Source organism: Salminus brasiliensis, chromosome 2 (assembly GCF_030463535.1).
Source record: "Salminus brasiliensis chromosome 2, fSalBra1.hap2, whole genome shotgun sequence".
In the NCBI taxonomy this organism is placed as follows: Eukaryota; Metazoa; Chordata; class Actinopteri; order Characiformes; family Bryconidae; genus Salminus; species Salminus brasiliensis.
This window is the reverse complement of record NC_132879.1, coordinates 35,289,591-35,304,475: the sequence shown is the minus strand read 5'-3', so window position 1 is coordinate 35,304,475 and position 14,885 is coordinate 35,289,591. Positions and strand designations below refer to the sequence as shown.

Sequence of the window (14,885 nt, the reverse complement as noted above, 5' to 3'; positions counted from 1 at the left end):
GCGTCAGGTCATTAAGGAACACATCTGTCATCATGCTTTCTGCTATGTGTGTCTGTCGGTCTGTGTGTGTGTCCATGTATGCAGGGGCCAGGGGTTGAGAGGAAGAAATACAGAACCTCAATGGAGGACCTTGTGACAATGAATCATCTCCAGCTCCGTATTAAGAGTGAGTGTTCCAATTCCTTTCCTGTCACAGCAGACGGAGTAAGACGTTCTGTCCACTAAAAGGTCAGTGGGCTAATTAACCTTTCCCAGGATCAACAAGTGAGGAACATGACCCCTCTGCCAAAGATCAAATCACAATGCAGCCGTTCCCTGCATGCCTCACGAGTGTGCTTGGCACATGTCAATCAGGCATTTCCCCTGACCTCATTATTAATAAAACTGCCCCGACTGTCACACAACCATACAACCACAGATAACGCCATGTATGACAACGGCGTTCTTTTAGAAGGAACGGAATTAGAACCCTATTACTGCATACTGTTACTGATTTGGACCAACCGTCTGAGCACGGGAAGGCATGCGAAGAAATGACACTGACCTGTTCGGCAAAGAAGGAGATGACGGTGAAAACGACTAGCGTCACCAGTACACAATGCGTCCAGAACTTCAGCTTGTCCCTGTAAATTCTCCTGGAAAACAGAGGACAAACATAATTTTATAATACTTTACTTTTATTATCTAACCTCCTTTCCTTGACACGATTGCGGGTCTGAAACCTAGCCAGAAACACTGGGCACATGGCAAGAATACTCCCTGGATAGGGTGCCAGTCTGTTGCAGGGTAACACTTTCACAAGTTTCACTGAGGAGCAAATTTAGCATAGCAGATTTACTTACTATGTGTTTTTTGGGAGTTGGATGGAAACCAGAGTACCTAGAGGAACCCATGCAGGGGAGAACCCAGATAGTGACCGAAACAAGAAATGAACCCACAAGCCTAGGCCTCTGGAGTAGCTAATTTTACCTCTAGTTTAGTCGTATCATACCCATTAGCTGGATCTCCCCCATCACCACAGCATCTTTTTTTAAGTTGCCACCATTACTGGACAGCTGAAGATGCTTGGAGGAGAACATTAACTGCTAGATCTTGTGTTCATAGTGAGTGATGTAGTAAAAAGGAGGGCCACAACACAGAAAGGGCAAGGCCAACTTGACTCGTGCCACAGATCGAACTCACAATCTCCTGAAGTCAGGACCCACCCATAAAAAGTAAAGTATTCTTTTAATTAGTGGAGCAATTAACCTGCTTATGTGGTTTCTGCCTAAAATTAGGCACAATTGAGGCATCATGATTTTCAGCCATATGCCAAGCTATGTCCATTTTTATACATAAATCTATATTGATTTTATCTATTAAATATAATCTACATAGAAACATTGCATGTTTAAGTTGGTATTCTCATGCAGACCTGAGCAAAGGTCTCTCGCGTAGCACCTTGCTCCATGTTATGCAGTTCCCTGTGAAGTTTTTTAGTTTTTCCCAGAAACTGGTGAGAAGGACCTGCATTGTCTTCTAGAAGCAGATCTTACCTGGAAGCAAAGGGATTTTCATCAACAAGCCAAATATCAAATATGCTGCTGGTCCCTGTCCGTCAGTTGCGCCTTTTGGTCACAATTCTGACAAGAACTTTCTGCTGCCTGAGATTTTTTTTGCCACTACTGGTAGGCCCGTATGACTGTACGCTTTGATAGACCTGTAAGTTCAGCTACACACTACACACTATGGCCTTTTGGACACCCCAATGCAATCACTCCTTTTTGCCAATCATTAACATCTGCTATGTGACCCATTTTCCACACATCCAACGAGACATTCACTGCACCCCCTCTTCCCAATCTATGAATCCAGTTGCACACCCCACAGGTCTTCATAGCCTGATCATCCTGTGCCTGAAGTTACAACCACCTTAAAACACGCAAAGGGGACTTTTTTTTTTTTTTTTTTTTTTGGTCCGGGAAGCTTAGTCAATCAATTTAGCTAGCTTAACCCCGTATCTCCAGAGAAACTAAAGAAGTAAAGTTCCGACACTAAACATGTCTTGGTTGATTAACTACAGTTGGGACAAGAAGAAATCTGAAGATTTGAATTTCCTTCGACATCTCAGTCATCTTTCAGCGCAGGGTGTAGCTATGTAGCACTGGCTGCTATCCAATTCAGTGACTTTAGCGCTACGCCTGGCAGCGACCGTCCCTTTGGCCTGAACATGATGTCATGCAGCAGCCCAGCAGAGGCGAGAGGGTGACCGGCTGACATCATCGGCTCCCTGGAATGCTGCCACCTGCTCGTCGTTCTCCTGTCACCACCTTGTAGGTGTGTGTGTGTGTGTGTGGAGGTGTGCAGGCTGGAAACTATGACCACTGCACATCACCATTCATAACTGGGAAGCCAAGCGGCTCTGTTACAGCGAAGCCGCCTCAGCACCATGTGATCTGCCCGGCTGCACCGCAGGACGCCCCGGCTATTTCGGGGTCTCTGCCCGGCTCACCCAAAACCTGGGACACATTTCAAAAGTTCGAGGTCTTAACCAGCTGGTCTCCACAGAGACACCCACACACACAAACACATACATTACTGGAAAACTATACCTTGAAGGAGCAAACATTGCATAATCATTTATTCTAGTGTACCTAAAGCTAATTCTAAACATCTCCCAATGTCTCATTTTAACCCATAGGTTTCATGTATATCATCATAAAAACCATCAGTGTGAACAATGCTATGGGCGAGGGCATTTGACCCTCACTAGTACAAAAATACAAGCATACATGCCCACACATAAACACAGCCTGAACTACCTAGTCATTCCCAGAATTCCTCCTAGTGATGACAGCTATTGGCCATCCTTTCTGCTGTGATGACAGGAATAGCAATCCCCTGTCGCTCAACATGATGGACAAACAAAGCTATTAATCACACACTGCAAGAGTAAGCTTACCCAATAGGTAATAAATAGACACTTTAATAATGCATTTTTAGCTTCCATTCATATGGACGCTATATTTGACGTGAGTGTTAGGCACCTACAGAGCGCCCTCTTTTGTTAAAAAAAACAACAATCCATTTCTGGGAATTGAATTCTCCAGCATTTTTTTAACCTTTAGAGACCTAGGGTGCAATCAAATAATTGCAGTACTGGGCAAAAGTCATCTAAAAATGACGTACAGAGCTATTTCTCGCAACAGTAAGCATTTATTAGTTAAGAAAAAAACTATATAAGAATAAACAAAAATAAACTTTGTGATTCTATATGTAACCATTTGAGGAAGGCTTTGCTTAATAACTAATCCGCCCTTCAACAAAGTAAATCACATGAGCTGCTGGTGGAACTGAATAAATCCACACAGTGGCTGGAGCTCAAGGAGAAGAACCAATTCTGGCTTCTGACCTCTGTGTCATCAATGTTATGCCTGGGAGTCCCTGAGAGTTCCACCACTATCTGACTGATGTCGCAATAAACAAGCTGCATTCTAGGTATCATCACTTTTTCCATGCAGTGCTCTTTCATTTTCTGGTCTCTGCCTGAGAGGCTAACGTCATGGCTAAAGCTCTCACCACTCCTGTAGCTCTCCCATGTGGAGGAAGCGGTTGCGGTACTCTCGGGGCAGCTCAAACTGCGAGGGCAGCGGGAACATGGACTCGTAGAAGTCCCTCAGGACGGCTTTCACTGTGCTGGCATCCTTATGACTGTGGTCAATGTTGTCATTCAAGCAGATGAACTTCCTACAGGGAAAAGCGGAATGGTAAACTGCCTGCAGCCTTAATAAATGGTGACAGGTTTTCATGTTCACAGTGGTATACTTGTGGGGCAGGCTTCACATGTAGACAGACAGACAGACAGACAGACAGACACACACACACATCTCTAAGACTAAAGAACTTCAAAAGTATTGGAAACACACCTTGGGTTCTTCCTTATGTCATCCAGCTGCCCGACCACATGTGAGACGTTGGTTCGTACCATTTTAAAGGCAATCTCCTCCTCCCCCATGATCTCAAATCTAATTTAGAGAATAGTTAAGCATTAAATGAAGAGCAATTGGAAATGTCAGCTGTGATCCATAATGCTTTGCACTGGACCTACTTGTATTTGTTCTGGTCTTTGAAGGCTTTCTGGATTTTCTCTGCAATTGGATTGCAGTGAATGACCAGACCTTTGGTAACTGGAGGCTGCAGACAAGAAGTAAAAGGTCCAGTATTATACACAAGCCCTCTCCGACAGAATAACAGAAGGAGAGCAAGTATACAGCGTGCGTTAATCAGCAGGATGTTACAGGACCCACGTTTGTGGTCAGGGCTGTTCTATATGCCCAAAATACCACATTTCAATTCCGTTGTTACATTTCATAATTGTGATACACCTGGTGATGTAATAAAACTAGGACAGTCAAAGAGACCTTGGGCATTAAAATGGACATTCTCAAATTGAATGGACATTCTTAGCTGAAAGGTGGTACATATAAAGCTGACCATGCAGAAAAAGGCTCTCATCAGCTCACTCACCATGCTGGGGTCGTAGTAGGCCTCCTGAGTAGGGTTCACTATGTGGAGCAGAGTCTGGTTGGTGGGGAGAGTCTTGGAGCAGTTAATCAGCATCTGCTCCAGACCGGTCAGGTCCTGCTCACAACCACACAGACAAGGAATTTAACTCATTAGCATCCATCAAACATCCTCACAGACGTTACAGAAGCACAGGCTCTTATACTCTTTCCCTGAGGCATGGTGGATGTGTTTTCAGAGCTGTTCTGAATCTATTCCTTGCTTTATACACAGTAAAGGTGCTTACTGAACAAATACGGGAAAGAAATATGAATGACAACTGCTACATTTGAAAGGTAGCGTATTGATAATGCTACTAACAAGACATAGTACAGGCTCGCACTATCATTTCCTCCCATCCAGCACTGGCTGCAAGTAAGTACCTGCAGACTGAGGGGGAGCTCGTGAATGCGCGTGGCGAGCGTGCGGATTTCTCGGTCGGAGAGAACGCCAGAGTGGTCCGTGTCGATCTCGTCAAAGACCTGCGAAACGTTGAGTTGCTGCAGAGCACTCATCAGGAAGTAGAAATAAGAGAAAGCGAACTGCATGTCCTCCGAATGTCGCACGCGATGGCAGGAAGTCTTATCAAATTCCTCTGGGAAGCTGAGAAACAGACAGAAAGACATGATGGCTTGGTCAAAAATGCCTTGGAAAGACATGATTTATCTTAACATTAACAATGAACATTTTACAGCCTTAATATGACTGAAATAGCACAAACAACAACCATAAGAATTCACTCCCCCCTTCCTTAATGGTGACTGCCTAAAGTAACCATTAATCATAACACTGTCCATTCAAGAGTAGAGAATATTTAGTGTGTGTGTGTGTGTGTGTGTGTGTGTGTGAGAGCGGGTGTTGCGATTCTTACGTGTCCTGTAGCTCCTGCATGACAAGCCTGTCGATCATGTGTGGCATGTGAGCGGGCACTTTGCGGGATGTGAAGCCGAACTGGCCGTTTAGAAGCTTGTTGACGTAGCGGAGCGAATCAGCAAAGGTGTCTTTCAGCCTCCGGCCAGTAGCAGTGCTGTCTGCTTTATACTCCAGCTCTCTCTCCAGACGTTCCACTTCCTGTGAATGTTCCAGAATGTTTTGGTGCAGCTTCCATTAGTCACTGGTCACTCAGGGTCACTTTCAAGGGATAAACTGGATCAATCAATTTTACTGGCTAGTAATTCATGAGGCAAACTACGGAAATATCACTGCTGATCAGTTATTTATCTCAGTGTTACTGAGCTCTACTAAAGTCTGAGTAGACTGATAAATCACTGTGCTGATCAGTTATTTATCTCAGTGTTACTGAGCTCTACTAAAGCATGAGTAGACTGATAAATCACTGTGCTGATCAGTTATTTATCTCAGTGTTACTGAGCTCTACTAAAGTCTGAGTAGACTGATACATCACTGTGCTGATCAGTTATTTATCTCAGTGTTACTGAGCTCTACTAAAGCCTGAGTAGACTGATAAATCACAGTGCTGATCAATTATTTATCTGTGTTACTGAGCTCTACTAAAGCATGAGTAAACTGATAAATCACTACGCTGATCAGTTATTTATCTCCGTGTTACTGAGCTCTACTAAAGCATGAGTAGACTGATAAATCACTGTGCTGATCAGTTATTTATCTCAGTGTTACTGAGCTCTACTAAAGCATGAGTAGACTGATAAATCACTGTGCTGATCAGTTATTTATCTCAGTGTTACTGAGCTCTACTAAAGCATGAGTAGACTGATAAATCACTGTGCTGATCAGTTATTTATCTCAGTGTTACTGAGCTCTACTAAAGCCTGAGTAGACTGATAAATCACTGTGCTAATTTACTGTTCAAATAAATAACTTCAATTTGTTAGAGGATTCATTTTTAATATAGGGCCAAAAATTAAATTCATTTAATAAATTGTACATTATTTACCTCCAACTTTAATGACAACTCACCTCCAGAAGGTCTTGAAAATATTTGCTCTTTTCCCATGGCAGGAAGCTCCATTCAGGGCCTGTATAGTGCTGGAGCTTACGACCCACAGGTGGCCCGAACTCAGCCATTCCATCCTCAGCCTGAGGTTTTTGTTCATGGGCCTGGGCCTCTGTACTCTTGCCTTTAGACATGCTTCCCACCAGTGAATCAAGCAGTTTGGATGCAGGAGGCTTGTCTGTGCCCACAAGTCGTGACTGGTCAGAGAAAGCCTGGTCATTTGCAGGGTCATTGTCAATCTTAACTGGGATGAGAGAAACTCTCTTTTCCAACTGGCTTTGTTTATCATGAGATTTGGATGCATCACCGTTTCTATCCGCTGCTGCATCTCTCTCTTCTGCATTGCCTGCTCTGTTGTTTTCCCTACTCTCAGATGGTGCCCTGTCCTGGAACGACCTCAGCAACGTGGCTTTGGTCAAATTGTAGCCTTTCATGGTGATGTCCCCTAGCAGTAGCTTCTCATCCAGCTTCTGCAGCTCACGCTTCACGTCCTCAGGTAGAAGAGAGGTGTTTAATGCAGGGACCTCCACAACTGCATGCATGTCTTCAGGAGTCTTCTTTTTCAGTTTGGGTGCTTGCTTCTCGGCTGGGACATCCGTAAACAAAACCTCCAGTTCTGGGGTGGCTACAGTGGGTTTGTGTTCTTCGGGCCCTTTCTCCTGCACAGATTCTGTTATGTTGGGCTTGGGAAGCTCACGGGTGTCCAAAGCCACACTGAAGCTCATGGTAAACTCCTGGTCAGCTGTACCCTGAAATGTAAGGTTGTAGTGGATCTGGGTGGCGTTGTAGCCCGGCAGCAGCAGCAGGTGGATGGTCTTCCACTTGTTGGCGACAGATGTGTGACGCACCACAGGGTTATCGCTGACCTGGGCCTCAGAGACACGGTTAACAAAATCAGAGAAGCTAAAGTAGGGCCTCAGCTCTCCCTGAGGAATAGTGTAATGTGTCTTGTTCCTCTGCAGGACAACACGGTGGAGCTGGCCAAAGTTATCTAATAAAAACAGACACACAGCGAGGGCATTACGTTAGCACTGAAACATACAAAGTACATCAAATACAACTATAAAAGTGATTCCTGATGAAAACAGAGAAGGGCTGCATAGCTTAAGTGGTCCCCATTTCCAGGCAGTAATTGGGTTGTCTATGTGTTCACTACCCTGTTAAGTTCCTTAAGGAACTTTTGGAGGTTCTTCAATATGCAACAGTGAGCAACAGCTTAAGGTGATTTCATGATTGCTATGATTTTACTAGGTGGTTGTTTTGTATCCCTAGTGGTTGCAATAAGGTTGCAAGGCGGTTTCTACAGTATCTCCGGTGGTTACCACGGTGTTGCTAATGGGTAGATATGGTATCCCAGGTGTTTGCTACAGTGTTTCTAAATGGTTGTGCGTGTTTACTTTGGTGTATCTGGGTGGTTTCTACAGTGCTAATGTATTAGCTTGTGGCTGGACTGTTAAACACTATAAAGCAATCCTGTACTTCATGATCTATTATTACTTTTTTTTGTTTGTTTATTTGTTTTTTCTTTTTAGATTTAATGGTTAGCTGTTTCATCACTTAACATTCACCCTTTGGTTGAATATAATTACAATTTTGCTAATAATAATAATTTGCTACTAGTTTCCTACAAAATACATTTTTCTCAAATGTATTACTAATTAATACATTTCTACTACTGACCTAAAGTACCAGTAAAAATTTTAACCGTACAATTGCCCTCTTACCCCACATGTTGCTGGTCAACAAAGACATGTTTGGTATTAAAGATTCTTATTTAGAGCTAAATGGCTATGTAGCTAACAAGTACGGGACCAATTCGCACTGGGGAAACCGCATGCCTAAATGACCTAATTCCGCTGTGCATTCTTATGTTCTTAACTTCGGATCATGTGTATAGACATTGCCCACCACATTTCTCTCTCTCACCTTGTCCGCAATCTCCCACATCAAAGCCACAGGTCAAGACGTTACACGCCTGGTCACAAAACTTGTCAGCTAACCAGGAGTTCGCACAGCCCTGGTTGCAGAAGGACACGCCCCCCAGACCTCCTAACCCCCCTGCGAACTGCCAGGGCTGTCCACCTCCGACAACTGAGCCTCCAGGACCACCACCACCGAAACGACTACCTCCTGCCGTACCTGCAGGATCACACACACACACACACACACACACACACACAGGATGAAGGCAGTGAGGCTAAACCAAGGTCTTAACCAACCCTGCATGGCCAGCAGACAGTCAAAGTTAACCTGACTTTAGGTTGTGTGCTTTAGAAATGTACAGAAGAGACAAAGACAATCAAAAATAAGAGACAGTAAAGAGGAGATTAATGCTCACCCAGGCAGTCTCCACCATCCCAGTCACAGGCAGAGTTGTTACAGGCTTTGTCGCAGTAGCCATCTTTGATCCATGAGCCTGGGCAGCCTTCAGCACAGTTAGGAACAGGCCAGGTGAGGTATACCTACAATGGGTGAGAGAAAGAAATTTACAAGAAATTGGCTGTAGTACATTCTAGCTGTACCGTCTTTCGACCACCTCTAGGCAGGGTTGGGATTACATTTTAAAGCCATATAATCAAATTCTAAACAAACAACAAATGGGTATTCGGATAGGTATTGTCTCAGAGGTTAACTGTCTGTTGTCTCACCCCCAGCTGAAATCGAGATTTTGATCTGTTCTGCTGTAGAGTTTGGCTGAGTGGTTGAATGGTAAATTAAACATCGTTCACTGCTGAGAACATGGATTTGGGGCCGGATTAGAACCATAATCAGGCCGTATGTTTGACACCCTTGCTGCTCCGTAATCCCTGCTTGTACCTTTTTAAATAGAAAACCATGTGCCCTCAAACCTTTTGGCCCTTCGAATGACTGTAGAAATCATCAGGCCACACATCCTTTCCGAACATGACATCATCGTTGAGGTAGATGAACTTCTGTGAGAGGCCCGGGATGCGATGGATGTGGGTCTCAATGGCTGGAGAACTGAACGTGGGCAGGTGCGACTGATTCTGGAAGATTTCCTGGGAGGGTATACACACACACACACACACACACACACACACACACACACACACACACACACACACACGGTGAGCCTGGTTAAATGGGACATAATAGTGGGATAATGTGAATTAATTCCATTAACTCCATTAAACTCTTAAGAGCTTATCCAGTATTGGACAAAAGTATTGGGACACCTGCTTATTCAGCATTTCTTCCAAAATCAAGGCTGTTAAAAAATAATAAATAACTATAACATAGAAAATAATAATAATAATAATCCTGTTTTTGTAGGAGTAACTATCTCTACTGTCCACGAAAGACCTTCTTTCCTTCTGTCCTTCTTTCTACTGGATTTTGGAGCACTGCTGTGAGGATTTGACTGCATTCAGCGACAAGATCGTTAGTGAGGTCAGATGACAAAATCTTAACACACTTACTCTGTAAGGTGCCCAAATGTTTACAAAATCTATACACGTTTGCATAATGAAAGACAGGAGTCTGGAGTCAGGACTTAGTAACATCCCCTTTGGCAAAAATTACAGCTTGCAAACACTTTCTGTCTCAGCTACACGACTTTCCATTTTTGTTTTTTTGCCCCACTCTTCTTTACAAAAGGACAGTTTTGCATACAAAGCTTGTTTGAGGTTGATTCCCAAATTTTCTATGTTTGGGTCAGAGGACTTCTTAGGCCTTCCAGATCTTGACTGCCACAGTTCCCCTAAACTGCAATTTTTTTAATGTTCTGAACTGGAGAATTTATTTTCTTTCATTTTTAATTTTAAATAAAAAAAAAAACAAAAAAACACATATACATACATACACACACAGTGCCCTCCATAATTATTGGCACCCCTGGTTAAGATGTGTTCTTTAACTTCTAATAAATTGAGTTTTTTTCTAAATAATATAGGACCACGATTGGAAAAATCCAACCTTTAACTCCCTTATTCTAATCCCTTATTCTTCATAAAATCACCTGTTCCACAATTATTGGCACCCCTAACATTTCTTAGGAAATAAATGTAATTAAAGTATTTCTGTCAATTCTACAGCAGTTTATGAAGTTGATCAGTGTATGTAGGAACATTTAATTAGTAATTCACAACTTCCTGTTTCCCTGGGGTATAAATATGATGTGACACAGAGGCCATTTCTCTTCAACATGGGAAAGACAAAGGAACATACCATTCAAGTAAGGCAGATGTGTGTTGACCTCCACAAGTCAGGCAATGGCTACAAGAAAATAGCCACTCACCTACACCTGTCCATATCTACTTTCAGAGGAATTATTAATTCGTTTAAAACAACTGGAACAGTGGTAAACAAGCCTGGACGAGGACGAAGTTTATTTTGCCACCACGCAGAAATAAAAAGGTCTCCAAAGCTCACTGTTACAGAATTGCAACAAACGGTAGCTTCTTGGGGTCACAAAGTCTCCAAAACAACCATCAGGCGCTATCTGCATGCCAACAAGCTGTTTGGGAGGCATGCACGGAAAAAGCCTTTTCTCACTCACAATCATAAACGCAAACGTTTGGAGTTTGCTAAGCAGTACTGGAACTTCAACTGGGACCGTGTGCTTTGGTCAGATGAAACTAAGATAGAGCTTTTTGGCAACAAATGCTCTAAGTGGGTCTGGCGTAACACAAGAGTTGAGAATGCAGAAAGGCACCTCATGCCCACTGTGAAATATGGGGGAGGATCAGTGATGCTGTGGGCCTGTTTCTCTTCCAAAAGCCCTGGGAACCTTGTTAGGGTGCATGGCATCATGAATGCTTTGAAATACCAGGACATTTTAAAACAAAATCTGGTGGCTTCTGCCCAAAAGCTGAAGATGGGTCGTCACTGGGTCTTTCAGCAAGATAATGACTCAACACATATGGCCAAATCTAGAAATGGTTCACCACACACAGAATCAAGCTCCTCCCATGGCCATCTCAGTCCCCAAACCTCAACCCCATTGAAAACCTGTGGGGTAAGCTGAAGAGGAGAGTGCAGAGGAGAGGACCCAGGTCGCTGGATGATTTAGAGAGATTGTGCAAAGAGGAATGGTCAAAGATCCCTCTATTTGTATTGAAGATATTCTCTATCTCCATCTTGTGAAACATTATAAGAGAAGATTAGGTGCTGTTTTGTTGGCAAAAGGGGGTTGTACAAAGTATTAACATCAGGGGTGCCAATAATTGTGGCACACATGATTTGATGTTAAACAATTATTTCTTAATGTAGGATTTTTTTCCTACTGAATAAATTCACTTGAGTTAAAGGTTGGATTTTACTCTTTTTTCCATCGGGGTCCTATATTATTTAGAAAAAAAACTTTATTAGAAGCTGAAGAACACATTTTAACCAGGGGTGCCAATAATTATGGAGGGCACTATATATATATATTTATTTATTTATTTATTTTATGTATGATTGGCTACAGAGACCTACAGAGGCTTACTACTATTCAAAATTACAAAATGTGTAATTTAGTCAGGGTGCCCTAACTTTTGCACAAGACTGTTCATTTTAGTTATATGTTCATTTTGAAGTAATCAGTTGATTGTAGTGGACTATGTTTTTAAGTAACTTTGAGATAATGTTGTTAAGAGCTCCAACAACAAAAAAAAGTGACAGGTAGCTCACCTCATGGGTAACCACGGTAACACGGGGATTGTCCAGGTTCAGCCAGGAAGGGATCTGCCCATTGGTGACGATGAAGATATGCCGCACCCACGGGGCATGTTTCTCCACTGACCGTAGCGAATAGCGAAGCTCCTCGTTGTCCTCAAAGCGGCTGGCTGACACATCCTCGTCCTGCTTCGACTGGAGACGTAAAGCAGTTAAGGCATGCATTGATCTCTCAATTCTGACATTCATCCATCCATTTTATCACTCCCTCAGCTCTAATCCACTTCAATTTGATTACAGGAGGTGAGGTATGCTAATACACAGTGTGCAATGCCTGCTGTTACCTGTGAGACAGCGCTGATGTCCCAGAACAGATACGCCGGGCTAACGGTGAGCTCTTTGCCATCCAGGGTCAGGTTCTTCTTTGCCTGCTGGAGCAGGTCTGTAAAGTCCTGCGCTGTGTTCAGGTGGAGGAGGGCAATGCTGGCCTCAGAGTAAAGCTGCAGCTGCAGGACGAGTTAGAGCTCTTAGAACAGTAACATCATCACACCTGAAGCATCAATGATTAACAGACTTTAATACAACATGAACAGCTCCTGTACTGAGGTATGACGATTCGAAGCTTAAAAGTGACTTATGAAAGTTAAGATCCTGGTGGCTGGAGTATGCTGAAGTGCTAGCTTTAACCAGCCTTTAACAGCAACAGGTATCGCTAATAATTATCTTTGCCTTTAACCAGCAACAGGCATTGCTGATGATAACCCAACCCTAATTAGGCATAATGCATCATACTTAGGGGTTGGGGCGACGTGTTGACGCAATCCATTACAAAATTATGACGATTTGCATAATGTGCATCGATGCATCACATCATTGTTGGTTCTGAAATGGCTCTCTGTCAACATATATAGTCCAAAAAATGTCAGATTTCTTGTCCGAGAGGTGTATAGGCTACGTCTCTAAAAGTCTGATCAGAGTGTAGTCTGTGAGTCTTTTTAACCATTTATAGATCACATGCGTTTATGTGTGTGTTTGTGTGTGTGTGTGTATATATATATATATACACACACACACACACATACACACATATAGATATACATATACATACACATATATATATATATATATATATATGAGAGAGATAGAGAGAGACATGTACTGTTTGTTACATAAATGATTTGATTTCTGCACTACTGTGAATTATTTTTGAGTTAACTTTTGCTGAAACTTGCTCTAGTGTTCCTCTGGGAAGTGACTTGAATTTATTCAATAATTTATTTATTTTGTTAGACTGTTAAACGTGTTGCACTTTCTTTTTTGTTAGAGAATAGTGCCCTGTGTGCTTTCTATAAGTTTAAGAAAAGACAATTAACAAAAATATTGCAATATTAAATTTTTTTTTTTTTTCATTATTTTAATTCCTTAGATTTTTGGTTTACACTATGTAATGCAGATACTGTAACAAACACAACCAAGGAATGCAACAATCATCGTTTCCAATATAAACCACTCCAACTCTTTCAGCTTCTGCTACTGTTTTCCAGACACAGATGTTGCCTATTCCTGGACTTTGGCATTCCCCAGTAAAAAAGAAAAAAAGTCTTGGCTTAAAGCAGTATTATGCAAGAACTATGGCTATTTTTGCAGCTGGGCTCCCCCTACAGTTTGAAGGTGTAACCCACTTTTACGCCACTGCTGAAAAACATGCCATGAGCCCCCCCTCATGGACAGCTGTAAGCATGCATCTTTTAACAAGCTGAGAGACACAGAACCAGCACTGTGGTTAGTGGAAGAAGCATGTGGACTGATAATTTTATATAAATATGACTTGGGTTACACGGCAGCACACAGTTCTCCAACTTGGTGCAGCAGCACTTCAGGCATTTCAGGCCCGGAACAGGAATGACAGATGCCATTCTCGCTATTACAGGTCAGTGGAGCATCAAAACCATAATAATAATGTTTCCAAAAAGTAAAATCATGTAATTCGGGGCATTACACTATAACATGCATGCATCCTCTGTAAATACAAGTTAGAGAGTGAAAAGGGGAATGTGGGACTGGGTGATGAGTGGTTAAGCACAGAGGGCCAACAGAATACAATGACCAGCTGTAATGGACACATCAGTTCCCAAAATGAGCCTGTCTGCCCAGCTGCGGCCCTGTTCCCCAACCACATGGGAATTTAGGGGGGAAAAAAAGGAAGGAGCTAAGAATAAACACAAAAAGGAATGACTCCACTGCTGAGAATAAACAAGAGTAAACAACGATTGTAAATAAATAAATAAATAAATAATAACATGTCTCCTAGACATTCCATTACCGTGTGTATTTTGTCTGTTCTGCCATGTCTTTGATTAATGTGACCTGAGTGACCAACAAACACACATCAAACCTCTGATGTGGGACATGATGACATGGTTTCAGTAACATAGTCAACGACTGGATCTAATCACACTGGATCCAATAACCAGCAAATTCTTGGTCCAATCAGTGGCCATGGTGCTGCTTTCACACATGCTAAAGATCCTGTCTAATGCCTTTGGCAAACTTCATGCATCTCACGGCTTGTGTGTACTACTGGGAACAGTATCCTCTCAAATGACTTCATTAACCGAACACACACACACACACACACACACACACACACACACACACACACACACACACACACACACACACACACACCTTACAGTCTAAAACCAATCTACACATCATCTGTCCACCTCCAGCCTCAATCCACAGCAGC

The 14,885-nt window shown here is 42.7% G+C and overlaps 1 protein-coding gene across 1 annotated transcript in view; it reads right to left on the bottom strand.

Moving 5' to 3' along the window:
- The window catches only part of gnptab (N-acetylglucosamine-1-phosphate transferase subunits alpha and beta), a 28,034-nt gene that overhangs the window by 3,849 nt on the left and 9,300 nt on the right, over window positions 1-14,885 (bottom strand). Inside the window, exons 8-20 of the mRNA XM_072672495.1 lie at window positions 12,481-12,642; window positions 12,152-12,331; window positions 9,367-9,537; window positions 8,856-8,979; window positions 8,444-8,656; window positions 6,481-7,508; window positions 5,414-5,613; window positions 4,926-5,145; window positions 4,507-4,620; window positions 4,088-4,173; window positions 3,906-4,004; window positions 3,559-3,726; window positions 545-635 (exon numbers count right to left, since the gene is read on the bottom strand). Coding sequence (XP_072528596.1) covers window positions 545-635; window positions 3,559-3,726; window positions 3,906-4,004; window positions 4,088-4,173; window positions 4,507-4,620; window positions 4,926-5,145; window positions 5,414-5,613; window positions 6,481-7,508; window positions 8,444-8,656; window positions 8,856-8,979; window positions 9,367-9,537; window positions 12,152-12,331; window positions 12,481-12,642 — 2,856 coding nt within the window. The remainder of the gene's footprint in view (window positions 1-544; window positions 636-3,558; window positions 3,727-3,905; window positions 4,005-4,087; window positions 4,174-4,506; window positions 4,621-4,925; window positions 5,146-5,413; window positions 5,614-6,480; window positions 7,509-8,443; window positions 8,657-8,855; window positions 8,980-9,366; window positions 9,538-12,151; window positions 12,332-12,480; window positions 12,643-14,885) is intronic.